The following is a 25793-nucleotide window of genomic DNA, read 5'->3' as shown; positions in this document are numbered from 1 at the left end:
TTCCTATAAGCACTATTGATACAGGAGTTAAGAAGAAATTACTTAGGCAGATAGTGAGGGTATGGAAGTCCTTGGCAAGGTTTTCCTTTTAATGAAAAGCAGTCCCAAATTATTTTCCTTTCTAACAAGGAGCTGCAGACACACATGCCGGCAGTTGCGCCAGTCATATTCAAGATGGTGGCTCCATCTTCCCTTCTCTTTGTCAGCCACATGTACATTAAGGATCAGACAAGATAATGCTGGCCAATGGGAAAGTTCATTTGCATAAGAAGAAGAAGGTGGGGCGGCCAGCCTTCCCCACACTATGTAAACATCATACCTGATCAAACCAATCTGTGAGCCCTATGTCAATCAGACATCACCTCCTCAAATCTGACTATAAAATCTGGCACATCTTTCCTTTGTTACTGGCTCCTGTTTCCTCTCAGAAGTCCCCTCTCTCTCACTAGAGAGAGAGCTGTTTTCCTTTCTCTTTCTTTTGCCTATTAGACCTCCGCTCCTAAACTCTTGGTATGTGTCCATGTCCTGAATTATCTTGGCGCGAGAAGACGAACCCTGGGTATTTACCCCAGACAACATAGCTACTTCACTATTCCCTTCCCCCTTTTTCTATACTATTATTGTTATATACATCTATAAACATTACAAATCCAATAATACATTATTATAATTATTACTTTACAATTTCGTCTTTTAAAGAAGCTAAAGGAGAACAAGTATACATTTATAGCTTTTGATATATTAGCCTTCTTATTTATCGTTTCTGGTTTTCTTGATTTGTTCTTGTGGATCCTAGTTACCATCTGGATTTGCTTCCTTAGTTCAATACAGCTTTGCTCCCATTCACCATTGTGCTGTTTTTGGCAAGTGTATTACATTTCTCTGTATTACTGACTGAACAATACATTATATACATATTGTTTTATACAAATGCTTTTAAAATCAATCAGTTAAGAGAAAATAGGATAATTATGTATTCATACTGACTTTTACAATTACGTAATTAGCTTTACAGGTACTCTTTATATATTCATGTGGATTCAAAGTACTGTTTAGGGTTACTTGCTTTCAGTCTGAAAAACTTGTTTTAGTAAGTCTTGTAAGGTGAGTCAGCTAGCAACAAATTCTTTCAGTTTTTTTTTATCTGAAAATGTCTTTATCTCCCCTGCAGTGTTAAAAGATAGCTTTATGGCCGGGCGCTGTGGCTCAAGCCTGTAATCCCAGCACTTTGGGAGGCCGAGATGGGCGGATCACAAGGTCAGGAGATCAAGACCATCCTGGCTAACATGGTGAAACCCCGTCTCTACTAAAAGATACAAAAATCTAGCCGGGCGAGGTGGCGGGCGCCTGTAGTCCCAGCTACTCGGGAGGCTGAGGCAGGAGAATGGCGTAAACCTGGGAGGCGGAGCTTGCAGTGAGCTGAGATCCGGCCACTGCACTCCAGCCTGGGCGACAGAGGGAGACTCCGCCTCAAAAAAAAAAAAAAAAAAAAGATAGCTTTACTAGATATAGGATTCTCAGATGAGGTTTCTTCTTTAGGCAGTTTGAAAATGTTATCCCACTGACTTACATTTCTGATGAGACGTCAGCTGTGAATCTTACTGACCTTCCCTTGTAGCGATGAGTCATTTTTCTCTTGCTGTTTTCAAGATTTTCTCCTTGTCTTGGCTTTTAGTATTTTTACTATGATATATTTATGCATCTCTTTGGGTTCACTGAACTTCCCGGATATGTAGGTTTCCAATAAATTTGGGAAGTTTTGAACCATTATTTCTTCAAATATATTTTTATTCTCCTCTCTTTCTCTCTCCTCTCTTTCTGGTATTCCCGTTATGTATAGGTTGGTGTGTAAATGTTATTCCACAATTCTCTAAGGCTCTCTTCGTTTTTCTTTATTCTGTTCTTCGCCTTGAATATTCTCTATTGTTATATCTTCAGGTTTGCTTATTCTTTCTTCTGCCAATTCAGATCTACTGTTGAGCCCCTTCAGTGAATTTTTATTTCAGTTATTGTATTTTATTCAACTCCAGAATGTCTATTTGGCTCTTTTTAAAAATAATTTCTATCTCTGTATTGATTTCTCCATTTTATGTGACTTCATTACATCTGTTACTTCTTTAATCATGGTTTCCTTCAGCTCTCTGAATATATTTTTAATGGCTACTTTGAAGTCTTTGTTAAATCCAACATCTGGTCACTCATACAAGCAGTTTTTGGTGCCTGCTTCCCTCCCCCACCCCCACCCCACCCTGTGGAAACTGGACATCTTGTAACAACTCTAGGTATTTGCACTCCCTTCCACCCACCTTCTCCAGGACTTGCTATTGTATTTGTTTATTTGTTTAGTGACTGGCCCAATTATCTTAGCAGTCTATTCTCCCTCTCCTTCCTCAAAGTGTGAAGCCCTAATGTTGCACCTCATGGGGCACACCACTGGGTATGCCCACAGCTGCCCTGGCGGACAGAGGATTTGGCAGGCCCCTCTGACTTTCTCTTTTCCTGACCACACACAGCTGTAATGTGTCACTAATTGCTGGTTGACTGATCAACTGTCTTCAAAAATGTCCTGGGGCAAAAATTGCTCCATAAACAGATCCAGTCTTTTGAAGGGATAGTTTCTACCAGCTACCATTTTCCTCCTTTCTCTCCTCTAGCAGTCTAGCCCAGTTATCCCATTCCTCCTAGCAAAGTAGCTGGACTTTGGGTTAACCTGTATCTCCAATGACTGTGTTAATGTTACCCCCAAGTGACTTTCATCACAACTTGCACCCTTAGGCATGAACTTCTCCATATTCTGTGCAAATGAAGTCAGTTCCTTTGAGGAGACATTCAGCACTCTCTTTTATAAGGTTTGCTTCTTCCCCTGGACAAAATTTCTGAGCCCTGGTGCTGATGTTGGGGGCAGAGACAATGGTATGCTTCTGTGTGACATCCCCACTTTAGGACTGACAACTCAATTGAAGTAAAGGTACAGCAACCCTGGATCTCCTTGGTTTGCTTTTCCTGGGGTGGAACCACGTTCCACCAGCACAATGACTGTGGCCTCAGTATTCTCAGCAGTGCCACACCCAAGGAACAGCTGCTATCCTATGAGGAAGGGCAGAATGGAAGGAGGGAAGACCCACCTCTCAGCTACACTTATCCAGAATTTAGTTTCAGCAACAGGTAGCTGGGGGCAGGATAAGAAATGCCGACATTCTGTCACTCCTGTGAAGACAGCACTCCAACTGGGACTAGAGGGAAAGGAACCCTATATTCTTCTCTGTACCAGTTTGGAGAAGAGTTTCCATCTCACTTAGCCAAGAGAAAAGAGGGAGAACAGGTCTTGGTTCAAATAACACAGACTTTCACTTTCCTTGTTTTTTTTCCTTAGAGATAGGGTCTCACTCTGTCACCCATGCTGGAATGCAGTGGCATGATCAGCTCACCACAGCGTCAGACTCCTAGACTCAAGCAATCCTCTCTCCTCAAGCCACCCAAGTAGCTGGGATTACAAGCGTGAGACACAGCATCCGGCCTACTTTTCTTACTTTTAGATTTTCTTGAATAGGTGTTTCTTCATTGACTCTATGCCTTTGGGACTATTTCCAGACTTTAAATGGTTGTTTTTAAAAATAATTTTTACCAGTTCCATTAGGGAGTAGATCTGTAGAGGTCCTCACACTGCCATGGCTGGAAGTGGAACTTCTTGATGAAATCTCTATATGAGAAAATGCACCTGAACCTCTAAAGTACAAATCAGAGATAGTATTCTCATTATCCCAGGCAGAAATCTTAAAAAGTGATCCAAAGATCATGTATACACTGCCATACATATGGTTTACTAAGTCAGGGCTGTCCTGTCCTTGCTTTCTAGATTTACTCCTCCAATGCCATGGCAAAACATCTAAAACTAAAAGTGGAATTTGGAATGAAGTTTAAATTGTTTTTTTGACCTACTGTGAGGCATTCATCCTGCCCTATGATACAACTTAGACCTTCTAAGTCAAGTCTTGTGTCAGATTCCAGCTGGAAAGGAACTTTAAAAAGTAAAAGGTATGGAGGCACTTTTGATATTCTGTGCAATTATTTTAAAGACATGAAGATGTTGAAAATTATTGGTTTGTAAGTGAGAACTGTACTTGCACTATGCATCAAAACATTCCCTCAAGCCAAGACATCAAATAAATTTTGAGTCAAATTTGCAAAGCATACAAAGCTTATTTTGTTTTAGTAAAAACTGGAGTGTGACAATTTCAAATGACCAAAATAAGGGCAAAAGGCTTTTAGAACAAGCATCCATTCCTCAAGCTATTCCAAAGCATGGATTCACAGTCTAGGATTAATGATTCTATCTTGGCACATATTCCTTGGGGGAATCTAATATAGAAATTTACCCATTCATTTTCTATAGTCCACAATGGCAAGCCTCGGCATGCATCTATAACTGAGAAAGTGCCAAACCAAACACCATGGACAAAAAGCCAACTTAGGAGCCAAAGCCTAACACAAGGCCAGGAATATAGGATTTACTGAAAAAATATTTGTGGATTACAGAGATCTCTAATATGCTAAATACATTCATGTCTGGGGGAAAAAAAGAAAAAAGTATTTGAAATGGCAGAATGAACTTTTGTGTTTATATATATTTCACTCCATAAACTGGCTCTGCAGATACTACCACCCTAAACTCAGTAAGTTTTTTATGCTCTCCCAAAAGGAATACGTAAGGTAATCAAGAAGGCCAATTTTAGAGAAAATATATGATTTGAAAAAAGAAGTATTAGTCCTTCGCTTACAACTCCAATCACACTATTATAAGAGTATATTGTAATATAATTATATAATGAACCTATGCTTATATCATTATAATCTACTGTAATATAAAAGAACAGTTTAAAAAACAGAAAAGAAAAATATCCACAGTAATAACTATTCAGGTGGCTGCCATTTATCTCCTTGTCATCATTTTTTCTTTGTATGGTTTTTATCAGTTTTACATGGCTGTGATCATACTGTATGCATACTTTTGCATTGTATCCTGCTTTTTCAGTGAACAACATGAGCTGTGCTTGGGATTCTGCTTTATAGCTAAAATAATATACAACACAAAACCAAACAATATGTACAAGTCACAGGAATTGTGGCCTCCACTCACTCACCAAGTTCTTTTCATTCATTTAACAAGCATTTATTATAGGTGCCTATTTTGCTGAAAATATAAAGTAAGCCAGAGTTCTTGTCCTCAAAGAGCTTGCAATCTCAACTTGGCAATTACCTTATGGCTTCACAGAAATATGGGCTGTGTGAATTTGAAGGTAATAAACTATGCTTGATATTTGGTTACTTTTAACTTCACTCTTTTGAGGAAAATTACTATATACACAAAGATTTATCTCAGACTATTGAAATTTTCCACATTTGATAAGGTTGTATTCTTACATGCGAAAGAGCTGGAAATCTTTTAATCATTTTATAATATGTCTCTTTCAAAACTGATTGCAATTAGTACTCTTTATTGGTTTTGAGGTCAGTTTTGTTTTAAAGCTTTTCATTTAAGAGCTTTCATTTCCTCAACATGTGAATTTTCAGATTATTCATCATATCCTCCCCCCAATCCTACATATTTGCATGACATATTTGTTTATGTGCTGGTAGATAATCACAGCCTACCAATTTAGGTACAGAATATAAAGCAAATGCTTCAATAAACACAAGTGCTTATATCTAAGTATACAATGATCCGCATGCACCTGGAACTATTTGCATTATATGCACAAACATTAGCTGTTGTATCTGACTTTCCTTCTCTAGCAAAATTTAAGCACTTCTAGTTGGTAATTTCCTTTGCTATCTTCCAACTTAAGTCTAGCTACCTAAATGGTTTCTCAAGGTATGAAATGAGAGAAAACAAGGTACTGGATCATAATTTCAAGCCTTCTGAAATATACCTCAATGGTAATAAGAGGGAGCTATGGAGCAGTGAGCAGTGAAGGAGCTGCACATAGTAGATAATCTGCTGTCTGTGTAAGGCTGAACCCACTAGTGGTATGAGTGTTAGCAAGCTGTCATTCACATGAGCCTCAGTTTCCTTATTCATAAGATAGGAATGGTGATATTCTTATCATACTTACAGCACTACCGGTAAGAAGCAAATCTTTGTAAAACTGCAAAACACTATATAAGGGTCAGGAATTAGGTCTAAGGATCATTAATTTATAATTATCTCCCAAAAAGCATAGAATAATCAAGTTTTTTTTTTTTTGAAGGGCACTGTTACCTTACACTTACTTCTAAGTTGTCACAAATATTTTTCATATAAGGGGGGTAGTGTTTTTCAAAGAGATAGCAATGTAGTTTACCAAAAAATGTTCTGCTGTTACTAAGTAGTTGTTGGCATAGAGCTCCAAAAACACATTTAGGAAAGAGAACTAGGGGAGTGATATGGTTTGGCTGTGTCCCCACCCAAATCTCATCTTAAATTGTACTCCCATAATTCCCACATGTTGCGGGAGGCACCGGGTGGGAGATAATTTGAATCATGGGGGCGGCTTCCCCCAAACTGTTTTTGTGGTAATAAACCCATCTCATGAAAGCTGATGGGTTTATCTCATTCTCTCTTGCCGCCACCATGTAAGAAGTACCTTTTGCCTCCCACCATAACTTTAAGGCCTCCCCAGTCATGTGGAATTTTAAATCCAATTAAATTGCTTTTTCTTCCCAGTCTTGGGTATGTCTTTATTAGCAGTGTGAAAATGGACTAATATGTTAAGTTGGTACCAGTAGAGTGGGGTGTTGCTGAAAAGATACCCGAAAATATGGAAGCAACTTTGGAACTAGGTATCATCAGGCAGAGGCTGGAAGAGTTTGGAGGGCTCAGAAGACAGGAAAATGTGGGAAAGTCTGAAACCTCCTAGAGACTTGTTGAATGGCTTTGACAAAAATATTGATAGTGGTAAGAATAAGGTCCAGGATGAGGTGGTCTCAGATAGAGATGAGGAACTTGTCGGGAAGTGGACCAAAGGTGACTCTTGTCATGTTTTAGCAAAGGGACTGGCGGGATTTTGCCCCTGCCCTAGAGATTTGTGGAACTTCGAACTTGAGAGAGATGATTTAGGATATCTGCAAAAGAAATTTCTAAGCAGCAACGCATTCAAGAGGTGACTTGGGTGCTGTTAAAAGCATTCCACTTTAAAAGGGAAACAGATTATAAAAATTTAGAAAATTTGTAGCCTGATGATGCAGTAGAAAAGACAAACCCATTTTCTGAGGAGAAATTCAAGCTGGAGCCAAATGTTAATCCCCAAGACAATGGGGAAAACGTCTCCAGGGCATGTCATAGGTCTTCATGCAGACCCTCCCACTACAGACCTGGAAGCCTAGGAGGGAAAAATGGTTTCATGGGCTGGGCCCAGCGTCCCCATGCTGTATGCAGCCTAGGGACTTGGTTCCCTGAGTCCCAGATGCTCCAGCCATTGCTAAAAGGGCTAAGGGACAGCTCAGCTCATGGTTTCAGGGGATGCAAGCCCCAAACCTTGGCAGCTTCCAGTGGTGTTGAGTCTGCGGGTGCACAGAAGTCAAGAATTGAGGTTTGGGAACCTCCACCTAGATTTCAGAAGATGTATAGGAAGGCCTGGATGCCCAGGCAAAAGTTTGCTGCAGGGGCAGGGCCCTCATGGAGAACCTCTGTTAGGGCAGTGCATAAGGGAAATATGGGTTCAGAGCCCCCACACAGAGTCCCTACTAGGACACTGCCTAGTAGAGCTGTGAGAAGAGGGCCACCATCCTCCAGACCCCAGAATGGTAGATCACTGACAGCTTGCACCGTGCACCTGGAAGAGCCACAGACACTGAACACCAGCCTGTGAAAGCAGTCAGGTGTGGAGCTATACCCTGCAAAGCCACAGGCGCGGAGCTGCCCAAGACTATGGCAACCTACCTCTTGAATCAGCACGACCTGGATGTGAGACACGAAGTCAAAGGAGATCATTTTGGAGCTTTAGAATTTTACTACCTTGCTGGATTTCAGACTTGCATGGGCCCTGTAACCTCTTTGTTTTGGTCAATTTCTCCCATTTGGAATGGCTGTACTTACCCAATGCCTGTACCCCCATTGTATCTAGGAAGTAACTAGTTTGCTTTCCATTTTACGGGCTCATAGGCAAAAGGGACTTGCCTTGTCTCAGATGAGACTTTGGACTGCGGACTTTTGGGTTAACACTGAAATGAGTTAAGACTTTGCGGGACTGTTGGAAAGGTGTAATTGGTTTTGAAATGTGAGAACATGAGATTTGGAGGGGCCAGGGACAGAATGATATGGTTTGGCTCTGTGTCCTCACCCAAACTTCATCTTGAACTGTACTCCCATAATTCCCACGTATTGTGGGAGGAGCATGGTGGGAGATAATCTGAATCATGGGGAGGTTCCCCCATGCTGTTCTTGTGGTAGTGAATAAGTCTCACAAGATCTGATGGGCTTATCAGGGGTTTCCACTTTTGCATCTTCCTCATTTTTTTCTCTTGCCGCCACCATGTAAGCAGTGCCTTCCACCTCCCACCATGATTCTGAGGCCTCCCCAGCCACGTGCAATTCTAAGTCCAATTAAACCTCTTTTTCTTTCCAGTCTCAGGTACATCTTAATCAGCAGTGTGAAAATGAATACAGGGAGCAAACGAATTGGGCAGTAATGTGAGTTCTTTTATTTTCTGAGTAGGCTTAAGGTACAGAAATGCCTATAATTCTCTATGTCTCTCCATCAAGAACTTGAAAAGCTTATTAAGGTATACATCCTTCTGAGCTGTGCAATAGTTCTGATGTTGAAGTCTAAAAAGAGCCTTAGGCATGAAAGAGTCACAAATGGTTTTAACCCCTGGAGACTTCACAGAAATGGATTTGTTTGCCGATGTTTTCCCATTAATGAAGATTACCTGGCTAGGTCCCTAATGACATTTGTTTATAACAGACCTCCCAGGAAGCAGAAACCTACACACTATAACTGGTAACAAGCACTATACAGTAGTTACTCTCTCCAGAAATCTAGAACTCAGAAAAAGACAGTACTTTGAAAATGTTAGTTTTTTCTACTACCCTATTGGAAATAAACACATTGTATTAATAACTGTGTAAGAAATTTCTCTCTTTCACCTGAAATTTATATGGGGTAGGAGACTCTGTCTTAATATACTTATTTTGACCAGTAAAAGCACTACCAAAGACTCTAATGTCAGATTTCTAAGGCACCATGAATCTATGGATATAGTATGGATTTTCCCAATGAAATTAAATAGCAGCTGGCTTCCTAGCCTGAATACTTATCATGAATTTGTCAAACAACATGTTCTTTTTAACACCTTGCTTCTTTTTTTTTCACTCTCTCATTAGCACATACAGTGAATCTCTTTTTTACTACATCATAATATTCCATAATGTAAATGAGCCATAGTTTCTTTAAACACTCCTTAAACGCTGGACACTTGTTTCCAATCTTTTGCTATTATGTACAATGTTTCAATGAATAACGTTGCTTACTTAGGGTTCAATGTATCTGCAGAATAGATTTCTAAAAGAGACACTGCTTGGTGAAAGAGTAAAATGCATCTGTAATTTTGGTAGACACTGACAGTTTCTTCTCCATAGGGACTGTGCCATTTTGGACTCCCATCAGATATATGAGTATTTATTTCCTAAAGACCATCTATAAAAATACACACTGGGCTGAACGTGGTGGCTCACACTTGTGATCCTAGGACTGTAGGAGGTCGAAGTGGGAGGATCCCTTGAGGCCAGCCTGAGCAACAGAATGAGAGCCTGTCTCTACAAAAAACTGAAAAATTAGCTGGGCATGGTGGCACGTACCTGTATTCCTAGCTACTCAGGAGCCTAAGGCAGGAGGATCACTTAAGCCCAAGAATGTTACAGTGGACCATGATCATGCCACTGCACTTCAGCCTGGGCAACGAAACAAGATCCTGTCTCTGATTAATTTATATACTTTATATACACACACACACACACACACACACACACACACACACAGAGAGACATAGAATACACATGTCTGGAGCTCACCTCCCAAATCCTCACTCAGTAGATAAGAGATTGGGCCTGAGCAGGGCTATTTTGAAAAAGCTCTCCAAAGAGCATATCCCTGGTTGAGAATCCCTGTTCTAAAAGGTACTCTAGTCTTGGTTACATTGTTCAAATCCAAAAGAAAGTCAGAGTTAAACCTTAATCTACAAAATTTATATTCCATGGTCACTCATCCAACAAATATTTTCTGAGTGCCTATTATGTACTGGGCACTCCAAATGTCAAGTGTATAAAGATACCAGTGTCTAACATCAACAGATATATAATTAAGAAACAAGGCATAAATATTAATGTTAGAGATTTATACAGAGTATTATGAGAATATTGAAGAGGTACTTCACCTTAACTGGAATGTCAAAGGAGGCTTGTTGAAGGAGGTGCCCCTGAGGTGAGTAGGGATTCACCAGGTGAGAAAAAGAAGAGGTGTACAAGAGGGAGAGAGCATTCTAGGTAGAAAACAATATACTACAAAAGTAGTAAGCAAGAAACAGAAGGGATGCGGATGTGTGTGTAACTGGAAACATTTTCTAGTCCTAAAACATAAAATACAAGGGAGAGAAAAGAAATAAGCTGTGAAAGTAGGCATATAGCAGATCACTGAGCACCCAGCATGTCATGTTAAGAAGCTTGACATTTATTCTGTAGGCAAAGAAAGTCACTGAAGGGATAGATGAAGGGTTTTAAGGCTAAGGATGACATGGTCAGATTGCTATTTTAGATTTATGGATGCCAATCTATTAGAAAAGCACGTAACTGGAAAATGAAAGAACAGTCAGGAAACTGATGCAGTAATCAGATGTAGGCCTGAATTAGGGCAGAGGTTAAGGAGAAAATGGATGGAAGAAATCTGAAAAGGTAAAATGAGCAGGACACTGATATTAGATATAGGGATACAGGTGAACGGAGGAGTGATTTCAAGGCACTGTCAACCCAATATTCGCAAAATACTGAATTTAAGCTATTTTTCTAGCAGCAGTGATAGATTTACACTCATTCAGTCATACTGTCTTGTTTGATTTTGGCATTTGTATGGCCAAGGATAGATGTATGGAGTACAACAAGACACAAAAGCAGGGCCGGGCATGGTAGCTCACACCTGTAATCCCAGCACTTTGGGAGGTTAAGGCAGGAGGATCATTTAAGGCCAGAAGTTCAAGAGACCAGAATGGGCAACATGATGAGACCCCAACTCTACAAAAAATTTAAAGATGGGCATGGTGGTGTGTGCCTGTAGTTCTAGCTACTGGGAGGCTGAGGCAGGAGGACTGCTTGAGCCCAGGAGTCTGGGGTTACAGTGAGCCACTGTACTCCAACCTGGGTGACAGAGTGAGACCTTGTCTCAAGCTAAGCTTTACAATATTAGCAATGGATTTTGGGCAACGTGGAGTCTTGCCACTAAACAGTCAGTCTTTGGGAGTGAGTAGATCTGGGGGGAGTCTCCTCTGAATCCCTCCACTCCTGATTTATACAAGTGTAAATAGTCCTGTGAGGACAAAGGAGGAAAGAGTTACATGTAACCCAAACTAAACCTAACCTAACCTTTCTTCTCAGGGTTCCTAAAAACAAAATGAAGGGAAATAAGAAACCAATCAATAACCATCAGATGAAAACATGACCACTGCTTAGAAAGTCCATGAATGAAATACACACACACATAAACATTCACAGAGTAACACCAAGGCTTACCTTTCTTTTATCTTCATCTGTTGATTCAAATTTGAAAGTAGCCCTATGCTGAGGGGGGAAAAAAGGGAAACAATGTCATTTTAAATACATGTATTTTTAAATTTTGGCTATGTTTAACAGTATCTAAAATAATGTCCCTGTAAAAAATGTTGCCTTCCCATATCTCAATATTCTTATTAAAGTAAGGGAGACAGGCATGTAAACAAATAGTTATAAAGCAGTGTGAAAAGACTACAGCAGAAATATACACAAAGGAGCACAGCGAACCAAGCCACTAACTGCCCAGGAAAATCCGGAATGGCTTTCACAGAATACAGAATATTTGTGCTGGATCTCGAGGGATAAACAGGAGTTTGCCAGAGGCAAATGGAATGCAATCCAGGAACAAAAACAAAGGCTCGAATGTGTGAAACTATATGATATATTTGTGAAATAAGCAACTTTGTGAGACTGGAACACAGGACGTATGTTTGGGGTGGGGCATGGAGGAAGATGAGAATGGAAAAGTAGACTGGACGGTGATTTGGAAGGGCCTTCCAACGTTGCTGAGTTTATACTTTCTTTTTCATATGCAATAAGAAATCGTCAGAGAATTGTGGATAGGGAAGACTTGATAGTTCGATATTTCAGAAAAATAGCTCAATAAGAATAAGAGTTTAAATCATGGTGGCTCTACCACTTACTAGCTGTGACCTTGAGCAAGTAAACTCTCTGGAACCGGGCTTCTCATCTGAAAACAGGGGATACCTAGTTCACAGAGAGATCGTGACAGTTAAAAAAGCTAAGGCATGTATATAAAGCACGATCTCATTGCTGGCAAGTAGGAATACTCAGTAAATATTCGGGTTATAATGATGATGATGCCAATGATTATGAGGAAAAAATAACTAGAAAGGCAGAGAGTGTCATGACTCTTCTGCAATGATTGGCAATACTATATTTTCTACTCTGTAGCTGAAGTAAAAGAGAATAGAAGACAGAATAAGTTGGCTTGCCCATGATCACAGAAAGAACAGTGGTACCCCAAAAATAGAGCGCAGAATTCCTCATTCTCCTCTGAAGTTTTATTCAGGAGAACCGAGTACTCTTAAGAATTCTAAGCCTTCCTACTAAAAAAAAATCTCCACCGAAAATCTCTCTACTTCTTTTTTCTTTCTCTCATTAGCCACATTGACAAATATTTACTGGCAACCCACCAGGAGTGAAGTACACTAAGTACTAAAGATATCATCATTACAGGTGGTTCTGTGTTGACATCTTTGTAGAAGCAGCAATTTTTTAAATTAAAGAAGATGGAGAAATGTTGGCAGAAAAGAAGTTCTGAATGTAAGAAATGATCAGAGGGAAGACTCAGAGGTAGGAGACAGTGGCTATTTGAGGGAGGGAGGCTGCCTCGAATATGGATACAAAACAATTAAAATGAATGAAGTCAGGTGGTAAGGGCATGGATTTTAAAATTTATACCTGAACTGGCAAATAGGTGACAGGCAACCAGGGGAAGAATATGACGGAGGTGTGACCAGCATTCTGGAAGAACATTTCAGGCAGTAGCTCACAGGCCAGATTAAAGGAAAGCAAGACTAAGGACATAATGCCCTGTGAAGAATGGACACCAATAATCCAGGCATGATACTCCTGGTGGCAGTATAAACTGACATAAATCTTAAAAGAGAAAGTGATTTGGCAACAACACATATTACAAGCCATAAAAATATTCATACTCTTTGACCCAGAACTCCTACTCCTAGGAATTTATCCTACTGATCTAGAAGGAGAGAATAATTATATGTGTATCACTGCAGTGTCATCCAATATTGTGGAGGAAAAAAAGCGAGAACTGGAATAACCAACAGGGACTGATGGAATGTTGTGCATGTGACAATATTCTATTATACATATTATATTCACCTGACAAAATATTATGTACCAATTTTTTAAAAAGAAGACTCATTGTTGGTATACTGTTTTCATAATTAAAAAAAATAAAATGGATAAGTATGAATAAAGAATAAGAAAAAGAAGGAAGGAGGAGAGGAAAGAAAGATTGTAAATCTGAGGGCCATACTTAGAAATGTATAGACCTGAGGTTTAGTGAAAATTAACATTAGACTTAAAAGTGCCAGATTATCAGATTAAAGTTGTAAACTAAAGTTTCATAAAGGTTCAATACAAATGAAAATAATTGCACTAAGAAACCAAGAAAGCCTATTTTTTTGCCATTATAAGTAAAATGCTAATTCCATAAATTATCTGGACCTACTTGTTAATATATATAATGGTTCTTCTAAACTTTTTTTTGGCATTTATGGTAAGGGGACAGAAAAATAAATTGTCTTTTGGAAAGACACTCAGTAAGTTATAAAAGTGTCTCTTATACAGTTCCTATGTAGAATTAATCTTTTAAGGTGGGAATTCAGAACAGTACCAAGGTCTAATTATTCTGTTGCTCTTAATTAGAAAATATAATGGTATGTGAGGCACTACAAATTGAATCTGGAATGTGCCAATCTATTCAGAAGCTCAAACCTCTAAGACTGTTTGGATCCAACAGATGTTGGCTTCTATAAACCTGGGTTCTTTTATCCAACTTAGATCATACTTAATTTATTCAGTACCCCATCTTTATTCTCTCCCCTTTCTAAGGCTGAAATGGGGAAAAAGAAAACAAGCATTTCCTGCTGCACATGTATTTCCTAGCCAAGAGTTGGCCATCTCACCTTCTTTACATACTTAATTTCCAGAGAAAAAGGAGCAAAAAAATCAAATATAAAGAGTTAAACTGGTTGGGAATGGTGGCTCACACCTGTAATCCTAACACTTTGGGGGGCCGAGGTGGACAGATGGCTTGAGCCCAGGAGTTTGAGATCAGCCTGGGCAACACGGCAAAACCCCATTCCAAAAAAAAAAAAAAAAGAGTTAAACCATTGTTCAATTTAGAGACCAAGCAAGCTAACAACTCAGTGACACACCAGACTCATTATGACTCTCACCGCAGGTTTCATACCCTATGAATCAGCTCTAAAAAGCTCAGGATCAGGAGTCGGACAACCTTGAGTTTGAGTCCAGTCTTACTGCTTACTAAAAGTGTAAACTTGGCCAAGTTATTCAACTTTACTACCTATATCAAGTTTTCCTTATCTTTTTATAAGCATGACACCTTGCACATAGTAGTGTTCAATGGCTACTACTGTTATTGTTGAATAACCTATGGTGTGGTGTCTGGCCAAATATTGACCTATTAGAGAGCTAGGAGTAATTTCATAGATTTCTAAAGATACACTCAAACAGTACTACTACACGGGAATAAACCTAATTGGGGTGGTGTGTGTTGTGCTGTTTCATGAACAGAGATTGCTTCTATAACTAAAAATCAGAAACAGATTAGATAACATAATCTGGACATAGGAACAAAGTATAACAAAGGAACAGCCCACTAAACATGCTTCTCTGCAAAAACCCACAGAGTGAACTCAAAGAGTCAGAGCCCAACTTCCAAAGTAGAAAACAAAAAGTCCTCTTACATGGTCCTGGATATTTACATATTTTATTCAAATGTAGAGGCTATATTTATAGAACTGTCCCAATATTAGGTTTCTATCAATCAGGTTCTTCTAGCACATGAATTAAGACCTCACTGCAAGCAGTCTTGTTTTCTTCTCCTATGAGGACTACTACTAGAGACCTAGCTAGCTGTCTGTATCTTAAATACCTTTCATTTGGCCAAAAACTTGCCATATTTCAAAACTGGAATCCTGTTGGAATTTGCTATGTATGCAGTAATCATACGTCCAGGTGGCCTGTAGGGCCACCAAGCCACCTCTCTGGTTATCATCATAGTTGATGAGTCATCTATTAAACGAGGGGGTTGGGCCCTATTAACTTTGAGTTTCCTCTAACATAAAATATCCTGTGATGTAAGGAATCCAGGTATGGAGGTATGACACTACTCCATACCTCAGGGCCCTTAGTCACAGTTTGTTGTTGATAATCATGATAATGGTGGCAACTAATCTCTCTACTAAATCTGTTATTAGAGAAGGCCTGAGGTCTGGGCACTGTGCCTCACGCCTGTAATGTCAACACTTTGGGAGGCTGAGGCTGAGAAGTTCAAGACCAGCCTCCAGCCTAGGCAACATGGTGAGATCCCCATTTCTTTTTTTTTTTTTTGAGACGGAGTCTTGCTCTGTCGCCCGAGCTGGAGTGCAGTGGCCAGATCTCAGCTCACTGCAAGCTCCGCCTCCTGGTTTCCGGCCTTTTTCTGCCTCAGCCTCCCGAGTAGCTGGGACTACAGGCGCCCGCCACCTCGCCCGGCTAGTTTTTTTTTGTATTTTTTTAGTAGAGACGGGGTTTCACCATGTTAGCTAGGATGGTCTTGATCTTGTGACCTCGTGATCCGCCCGTCTCGGCCTCCCAAAGTGCTGGGATTACAGGCTTGAGCCACCGCGCCCGGCCAAGATCCCCATTTCTAGAAAAAAAAAAGAACAGGCCTGTGGGGGGCAAGAGCTTGAACAGTCTAGACTAGAATGATACATACTTCCCCAAATTAACAGTTCATTCTATAACTAAAGTGGAGGTGATTAGGACTTAACAGTAGCCAAAGGATTCTGTATCTGTGGATTCAACCAATCATGGCTTGAAAATATTTGGGAAAAAAAAAATTGTGCCTGTGTTGAACAAGTGCAGGCTTTTTTTTCCTTGGCATTATTCCCTAAATAATACAGTACAACTATCTGTATAGCATTCACATTGTATTATGTATTATAAGTAATCTAGAGATTATTTAAAATATATACGAGAGGCCAGGCACAGTGGCTCACGCCTGTAATCCCAGAACTTTGGGAGGCCCAGGTGAGCGGATCACTTGAGGTCAGGAGTTCACCACCAGCCTGGCCAACATGGTGAAACTCTGTCTCCACTAAAAATACAAAAATTAGCCAGGCATGGTGGCGCACATCTGTAGTCCCAGCTACTCGGGAAGCTGAGGCAAGAGAATCACTTGAACCTGGGAGGCGGAGGTTGCAGTTAGCCGACATCAAGCCACTGCACTCCAGCCTGGGCGACAGAGCAAGACTCTGTGTCTCAAAAAAAAAAAAAAAAAAAAAAAGTATATAGGAGGATATGCCCAGCCGGGCTCAGTGGCTCACGCCTGTAATCCCAGCACTTTGGGAGGCCAAGGCGGGCAGATCACCTGAGGTTGGGAATTCGAGACCAGCCTGACCAACATGGAGAAACCCTGTCTCCACTAAAAATACAAAATTAGCCAGGCATGGTGGTGCATGCCTGTAATCCCAGCTTCTCAACAGGCTGAAACAAGAGAATCACTTGAACCCAGGAGGCGGAAATTGTGGTGAGCCAAGATCGCACCATTGCACTCCAGCCTGGGCAACAAGAGCAAAACTCCATCTCAAAAAGAGAAAAAAAAAGGAATGTGTGCCCAAATTATATGCAAATACTATAGTGTTTTTTATCAGGGACTAAAGCATTCAAAGATTTTGGTATCGACAAGATTCTGGTATGCACAGGAGATCCTGGAAGCAATCCCCTTTGGATATTGAGGAATAACTGTAGTATACCACTCCTGAAAAAGAAACTTTTTCTGTGCTCAAAAACACAGAAGAGACAGGGTAAAGGCAACATAGCCATGCAAAAAGATCCCTGGATATGGAATCTGAAGACCAGGTCTGCCATTTCCTAGGAATTAATATAAGATGACACACGAAATGTGAAAATGCTTGGGATAATACATAGCACATAGCAGGTACTCAATAAATGTTAACAGGTGAATTTAGAGGAGAGAAAAACAACTGCTCCACCCATTAAACAAACAAACAAACAAAAACACTTGCCTATGCTGAGACCTATGCTCTGTTATGCCCTTGACAAACAGACAAGTTTCATTCTTTCCGGGATAGATAGATCTTTCCTCTCTCCAAGATAACAAAGGTCGGTGAATGAAGCAAGAAGGTTTGGAAATGAGAGTCTATATATATAACATAGTAGAAATTAGATGTTTCCTGGAGCCCGACAGGTATCTCGGAAAGTGGTACAAAGTATTTTGCTACCCATTAGAAAAAGAAGGGAAAGAATGGAGCATTATTTCCAAATTTTAATATTGTGCTATGCCAACTCATGCCACGTTTAATTTTTTTGTTCAAAGCTAACAGTTACGGAGTGCCTCCTCAGTGGCAGGCACTGTTCTGTATGCTTTACACATGTAACTCATTTAATCCTGATAACAAGCCTATGATATAGTTACTATTATTATCTCCATTTGGCAGATGAGGAAACTAAGCCACAGCAAAGTTAAGTAACTCATCTTAGGGCCACACAAGCCATTAAGTTGAGGATCAGTGGCCAAGCAGGCTCTGGCCACACCTTTTAGGTACCCTGGTTATTATAACTGTAACTTACTGAGTGCTTCCTAGCTGCATTGTGCCCAGTGTTGGCACTGCATTTCATTTAATGTAATCCTCACAATAATTTAAGAGAATGGTGATATTATCCCTATTTTACAGATAAGGCAACTGAGATTCACAGGCTTAATATAATTTATCCATAGTCATAAAGCTAATAAATGGCAGAGTTGGGATTTGAACCAAGTTTATCTGATGCCAAATCCCACCACCTTTCCACTATATTTGACTGCCTCCTTTCAAGGACTAGCTTTATTAGAGGAATAAGGTAGCATAAAGAACCTCTCCACTACTCTCCCAAACAATGAACCAGTCTCTGTCTACAGCATTCATTTCTCTCTGTTGGACTCCTCAATGCCCTATGATCACCTCATAATCCAAACATTTCTCAAATCCATTTTTCCAGACAAGGAAACTCAAGTATATGGTACCCCACTATTTTTTTGAGGGTTCCAAATTCCATATACCACAGAGCTGGGCAATTTAATTCCATCTCCCCATTCTTACTGCCTGAACCACTGTGATCATACATTCACTTCCCATTCATCTGCTCTCAAAATCTCTCCCTTTGAGGGGCACCTCACTGCAGTATGATGCTCAGCCATTTTCTTTGTACTATAATCAGTCCTACTATACTGGCCCTACTATAGTCAGTATCAAATATGAGAGATTTCTGGCCAGGCACGGTAGCTTACACCTATAATCCCAGCACTCTGGGAGGCCAAGGTGAGAGCATTGCTTGAGCCTAGCAGTTTGAGAGCAGCCCGGGCAACATAGTGAGACCCCATCTCTACAAAAAATGAATTTAAAAAGTTAGCCCAGTGCTGTGGCACACACCTGTAGTCCAGTTACGTGGGAGGGGCAGCGGGGAGGAGATGGAGGCTACAGCGAGCCATGATCACACCAGTGCACTCCAGCCTGGGCGACAGATACAGACCCTATCTCCAAAAAGGAAAAAGAAGGGAGTGCTTTCTTCTGAAAGAGCTAACTGACCCAATTCACATCTAGTCAGAGCACTCTCAGGCTCGATCCTAAAATTACAAGTGTTTGGGAATTTTCTGAAACACTTCAGATACCATCTTAAGCAAGACACACCATGCAAAACAACCTTAAAAACATTCGCAATACAAAAGGGGAGCTGGAGATGTTCAGGTTTTAAGCTCTGACAGCACCTGGCCAGGAGTTGTAAGCAGATACCAATCTGGAGGGAGACCCATGAGAAGAGATCAATTGGAGGAAGCAAATCTGGAGTCTAATTAGTTTAGCCATAAAGGGAAGGAGAAATATTAAAGAAGGTGATTATATCCAGTTGAAGGTTTTTCCTCCTTCCTCCCCACAGAAACAAATTCCTATTTATTGCTGGGTATCTGGCATATAATAAGTGCTAAATAAACATTAGTTGATTCAACAAATGGCCAAGTTCTCTGTTGTATTTCTTGCTTCTGAAAATCAGTTTGAAGCTGCCTCATGCCTTTTCTGGAAAGCAGTAATAAATCGAGTTAAATCATTATAATCTCCACAATATGTACAATTATGCATTAAATGAGTTATTCCTAAATTAGGCAGACATGTTCAACAGTAAAGCATATCAGAAAGTGAGGGAGCTAAGATATGAATAGAGAGAACCTGTGTATCCTCCCAAGGCAAGCAACACAGTACGGTAGAAAGAGCGCTGGACTTGGAGTTGGAGCACCTAAATTCAAATCTCAGCTCTCTCTCTCAGGGGCTGTGTGGACTTGGGACCACATTATCATCCTAAATTTTATCATTTGTGAATTGGAGAATACCATCACTCTTCTCACAGGGTTGTTGGGAAGATTAAACGGGAATTCGGCCGCCAGCATGCCATTTCTGCCCCGGGTGGAAAAGATTCAAAAATAAGACACAAATTGTCAATAATACAAAGTGGATGGATGCTGTGGCGGGCACAAAGCAAACACTGAAGGGGAGATGATGTACGGGGGCAAAGGAAAGAAAAACATTAACAGTTAGGTTGTGACTTAGTGTTGGGTTTGTTTTCACAGAAGGGAGTCGCCAGTCATTCCTATAAAGCAGTCTTCTAAACCAAAGGATAAAGGTGTGGCAGGCTATCTTTTGAAGTAAGCATGTAAAATTCCTGGAAGGAAAAGTAATGAAGAGCTAACGGTTCTTAGAAAGAGGTTCAGAGAAGTGACTGGGATTTATAAGAAGATACTTTTTTACAGCAGAGTTGTAAAGTGGAAAGAACTAAACTGGAATACCAGCTCCAAGTATGACCTTGGGCAAGTTATTTAACCAATCTAGAGTCTCAATTGCAAAATGCAGATAATACCTCACAGGATTGCTGTAAGATTAAATGAGATAATGGATAGGAAAGCTGTTAATGCGATACAAACAATAGGCATCATTAGGAGTTACATTCTCCACCCACTTACAACATTATATGTCCATGACCTTGGGCGTGATTTCAGCTCTTTGCACCTCGGTTTCCTCATCTATAAAATGGGGAGGATGATACCATCTACCCTATAAACACTCTGAGGATCAAAGGAGACCATAGATGAGACATCAATGCCTTGAAAACCGTACAGTGCTAAAGGTATAGAAAGAACTGCCATCGTTGCTGATACGTTTTATACATGTCAAGGGCCGTGTTTATGCAGGGAAGCATGTATTTTTATACCGTACAGGTGAGGAAGCCTCGCATGCACTTATGCATCCAGGAGTGAGGCACGGGGCACAGATGCACATCTATGGATTCCGGGGGTGTGACTTGCACGCTTGAGAGGAGGACCGGAGGTCAAGCTGCTGGGCCAGGAATCAGAGGAGTGGGCGCTAGAGTGGGGATAGTGGGATGCAGGATGCACGGATGGAAAAGACTGGGGGCACAAACACGCATGCCCAAGCCGGAAACGTTTTCGGGGGAGAGCAATGCGCATCCCCGGAATGAAGGGGGTGGGGAAGGATGCGATGTGCAAGCACGGAGGGCGGCCCGGGGGTGCGATACCGCACGCCCGGGGCCAGGACTCTTTACCTTGTCGCTGTAATCCCTCAGGACCCGCTCGATAGCCCCCGCTTCGCCGGCCCGGACGATGTAGAGGGCGCGCTCCTCATCCATGGCCGCAGGTGCGGGGGAGCCGCGGCCGCTCTGCGCGCCCAAGCCGCTGCCTCCAGGTAAACGCCTCGCGCCCCCGCTCGCTCCTTCCCAGCTTCCTTCCTTCCCTCCTTCCCTCCCTCCCTCCTGCCTCCAACCCGCCAGCCTCCGCCCGGGCCGGCCCGACGTCACCGCCCCTCAACTTTCACCCCGCGACGTCACCGCTCCCCCAGCAACCGGCGCCTCACGGCCGCCCCCGACAAGGCCCAGGACTTGGTCGAGGCCTGGCTAGCGGACCGAGGCGGAGTCAGGCCCAAGGTCCTGCTTGCTCTCCTCCCTCTCCCTCCCTCGGAGAAGTGTCCAGTCTTTTAAGGGGGCTTTCACAGACTGAACCGTTCTTTCCTGACCCTCCTCTATGAATCATTCTCAGCGGACAAGAGCAACCCGGCTCTTCCCCGCCCATCTATGAACCAGCCGCTAAATGGACTGCAATTCCCTGCATGCAATGGGGTTATCCCGCTCTTCCCTGTAATTTACTGGAGTGCCGAATGGCATGCTGGGATTAGTAGTCATCCAGCCGGAAAGACTTCCCGCCAAGGGCATGCTGGGAACTGTGGTACCGCGAAGGCCGGAAACGGGAGTCTGGCGGCCGCCTGAGGCCAGCGGCGGGGAGACCGTTAGAGGGAGGGTGTAAGCCTCTGCTTCGGTGTAGTCCCTTACGCCGCTGACTCTTCTGCTCCAGCCTTGGCTGGCAGGGCTGGCTGGACTGGCTGACGGTCGCGGAAACTGCCATGCCTTGGTGGGAACTGTCAAGCACCGGTTTAATTCCCTTTTCTCATTTAGCGGTTTCGGTCTCGGAAATTCCTTCCACCCTTGTTTGCATTCTTGTTATGTACTCAGCTACAGTAATGTGGGAAATAATCGAAGGCACTTATCTGTATAAAAGAGGACTCGGCGATTTTCTGCCTTAATACTAATCTCTAGCATGCATCTCGTGCCACCAGGGCTCCGGACTCTCTTAGGTGATTTCCCCATATCCTCTAATTCTCCCAACACAAATTTTTGTGGAAATAAAAAGGAACCCGAATAGTTTTAAGTAATTTATCCTAAGTCACACGGCCAGAGAATGGGAAAGTCGAGGTTTGAAACCAGGCCTTACCCCGCGAAGTGGCTGCTCTCCGACCACCAGGAACTGTAATAATACCGATACAGTAGCGGCGGTGGTGCTGACAAAGGTTCCCATTGCCCCAGTGGTAATTACGTGTCAGGCATTCTGTTAATACTTCACCAGTGTTAGCTCTATCAATTTCATACACATGCATTCAACAAATATTTGAGAGCCTGTGTTGTGCCCAGGCACTGTTAAATGCAGTGTGGATACAGTGGGCCCAAAGTAAAGTCCCTGCCTTCATGGAGCTTCCATTCTAGTGAGCACCCATATGAGTTATTCTCATATTAAGATGAGGAAACTGAGTCTTGGAGAGGGTAATTGGTTAATTTATCAAAATTGCAGATTTTTGGAAATTGAATTTGAACTCAGAGCTTGTGCTCTTTCTGCTCTCCCAAGCTTTTTTTGATGGAGAGTGGATGAATTCTCCAAGTAATTTCAAGTTTTCCATTCCAAGCAGCCTTTACCCGTAGTCGTCCTTGATGTCTCCCCTACCAGTCTCTCCCTCTTGAGCTGTGCTGAAGAGGAACTAGAGGGGGCAAAAGTTTATTCATCTAAGGATTGAATTTCTTCTATGCTGTGCTAGATATTCTGCTAGATGCTGGAAATTTGGAAATAAGAACGAACATGGGACCTGAGTTTATGGAGCTTTTGGTCTTTCTGTGTATTATACTTTCCATGCAGTAAACATTTATTGAGCATATTTGTTGAGTCAGGCATTGGGTTAGGTGCTCTGTAATAAATTAAGTCAGAAAGATTTTAATCCATCTCTCCAAAAAGCACATTTTGGTAAGGTCATGGAATAGTTAGCTGAATTCCTAAGCTAATAGTAACATCTTGCGATTCTTTTTAACAGTTTACAGAACATTTTAATACTTCTAATCTCAATGGATCATTGGGGAAGGTATTGTTCCCACCTTATAGATAAGAAAACAGGGTCAGACGAGTTAAGTAACAAGAACTGGGACTCAAACTGAGAGCTGTTAACAAAGTATTTGGGTGCCTACTCTGTGTCCAGTACAGTATTAAGTGCTTTGGGGGTATCCATATATTTATTTTTGGAGCAAGGGTCTCCCGGAGAGGATATTAAACAAGCACAAAGTATCTTATTTCCATAGAGATGTTTCTCTTTAGAATTTTTAGAAGGTCTCTGACATTTCAGACACATGTCTTTGAAATGTCTGTTTGCCAGAAATAGGCTATGTTTTTAGGCTCCAACTCTGTACTTCTAAAAAGAGATTTTAAAAATGTAAAAACAGATGAATTAATGACTTGGGAAGTTGTACTTTAGTAATTTTAATTAAATGTTCATATTCTGATTTTATAACTCAAAGGGATCTTTCACTCTAATTCAAGTCATCTTTTGACCACTGACGAGACTCTGGTTCCAGAAAAATTAAGTGGCTTGTCCAAGGTCAATAGTTACAAGCAGACTCTGGGAATGGAGCCGAGACTAGCTGAGTCCTATGTCACTGCATCACTTTACCTCCTTGAATATTAGTTACGGGATACTTTCAGGGACTAGAGGCTCTAGTCGTGTTCTGACTCCACTTCCTGGTGATGCTTGAGTGGCATGATAGCAAGGAATTAAGATTTAGAGCCTTGGTAATCAAAGCAACAAATATTTTTTCACAAGTTGTTGCTCTTAGAAGCAGTAATATAGTAATCCTATATATATCTATGGACAGAGCTTTTAAATTCTTTAAATATCTTCACGTAGATTATTTGGTTTAATCCTTGCTATAGCTGAAATCGCAAGGTCAATAAGAGGCACATTTTCTTTTTTACAGAGAAAAGGGAAGTTCAGAGTATTGATTAGCTGGCTCATAAGCAAAGAAGTTTGCTAATAAGTGGTATAGTTAAGGGCTAGAAGCACCCTGGGCTCTGATAACATGAAATGTTATGGACTTTCATGTTAGGGCCAATGAAAAAGCCTGCAAATAGATACTAGTCATTTATTTTGGACTTTGATATATCCTGCTGTGGCATTTCCTCTTGCCATGACAATAGGCTAGTTGGAATGTGCCAAATTGAAGGTCTTTAATGAGTACCTGGTGCTAACAGCTTTTAAAATTCAACTGTTGTAATACATTTAGTATACATTTTCTTTAGGAGAAAGCAGAAATTTAAAGCCTTAGCAGCTTGGTCTATTGGCTACAGCTCCAGAATTGGAGTTCAGAGAATTCCACTAATTCAAGATATGACTTGTCACTCAGCAACCACCACCTCGCTATGTGAGGCCACTCACTCAACTTTTCTTGAGGTTTAGAAATTTAGAACTGAAATAATAGCTGGATTGTCCCACAGTGTCCTTAGCTGTTAAACTAAGGGATTGATCCAGATATAATTTCAGTTATAAATTTTTCAGTTCTAAAATTTTGTGATTCTCAGAAAAACAAAACCACCTTTAAATATGCTCATTCTTTAGAAAAACCTATTAATAAGAGTGGGGATGTGAAAAATCAATATGTGCAAATCAAATATCAATATGATATGTGCAAATTATCCCTTGGGCATACCTCCAAACATTCTGATTCAGTTGATCTGTGGTGAAATCTGGACACTGGTAGTTTTAAAAGCTTCTCAGTTGATTTGAATAAGCAGCTAGTTTTGAGAACCACTGGATCAATATTTTGATAGAGTATCTACCGCTGAATTGGTTTTTTGATAGACCCCCAAACTCATGTTCATGTATCTCATTAGTCTTTGAGAAATAACCTGACAATATGAAAGTTATTTTTTTGGCCAGGCGTGGTGGCTCATGCCTGTAATCCCAGCACTTTGGGAGGCCGAGGTGGGTGGATCACCTGAGGTCAGGAGTTCGAGACCAGCCTGACTAACATGGAGAAACCCCCGTCTCTACTAAAAAAAAAAAAAAAAAAAAAATTAGCTGGGTTTGGTGGTTTATGCCTGTAATCCCAGCTACTCGGGAGACTGAGGCAGGAGAATTGCTTGAACCCGGGAGGCGGAGGTTGCAGTGAGCCGAGATCACGCCATTGCACTCCAGCCTGGACAACAAGAGCGAAACTCCGTCTCAAAAAAAAAGTTATTTTTATTTCATTTTTTACCAAGAATTCTGTCTCAGCTGAGCGCGGTGGCTCATGCCTGTAATCCGAGCACTTCAGGAGACCAAGGCAGGTGGATCTCTTGAAGTCAGGAGTTCGAGACCAACCTGGCCAACATGGTGAATCACTATCTCTACTAAAAATACAAAAATTAGCTGGGCGTGGTGGTGCATGCCTGTAATCCCAGCTACTTGGGAGGCTGAGGCAGGAGAATCTCTTGAACCTGGAAGGCAGAGGTCGCAGTGAGCCAAGATGTGCCATTGCTCTCCAGCCTAGGTGACAGAGCAAGACTCACTGTCTCCAAAAAAAAAACAAAAAC

General features: G+C 41.3%; 1 protein-coding gene across 4 annotated transcripts in view; it reads right to left on the bottom strand.

Annotated features, from left to right (window-relative positions):
- The window catches only part of RIC8B (RIC8 guanine nucleotide exchange factor B), a 122506-nt gene extending 100689 nt beyond the window's left edge, over positions 1 to 21817 (bottom strand). For 3 of the 4 annotated variants that reach the window (XM_011975525.1, XM_011975523.1, XM_011975524.1), the window contains exons 1-2: positions 21182 to 21817; positions 11756 to 11803 (exon numbers count right to left, since the gene is read on the bottom strand). In XM_011975525.1, the coding sequence (XP_011830915.1) occupies positions 11756 to 11803; positions 21182 to 21265 (132 nt within the window). In that variant the 5' untranslated portion in view covers positions 21266 to 21817. The remainder of the gene's footprint in view (positions 1 to 11755; positions 11804 to 21181) is intronic. The other variant, XM_011975526.1, reaches the window with a different exon arrangement.
- Positions 21818 to 25793: the final 3976 nt, after the last annotated feature.

Source organism: Mandrillus leucophaeus, unplaced genomic scaffold, assembly GCF_000951045.1.
Source record: "Mandrillus leucophaeus isolate KB7577 unplaced genomic scaffold, Mleu.le_1.0 Scaffold157, whole genome shotgun sequence".
Taxonomy (NCBI): Eukaryota; Metazoa; Chordata; class Mammalia; order Primates; family Cercopithecidae; genus Mandrillus; species Mandrillus leucophaeus.
Note: the sequence above shows the minus strand (reverse complement) of the source record. Positions and strands in the feature narration are given on the sequence as shown.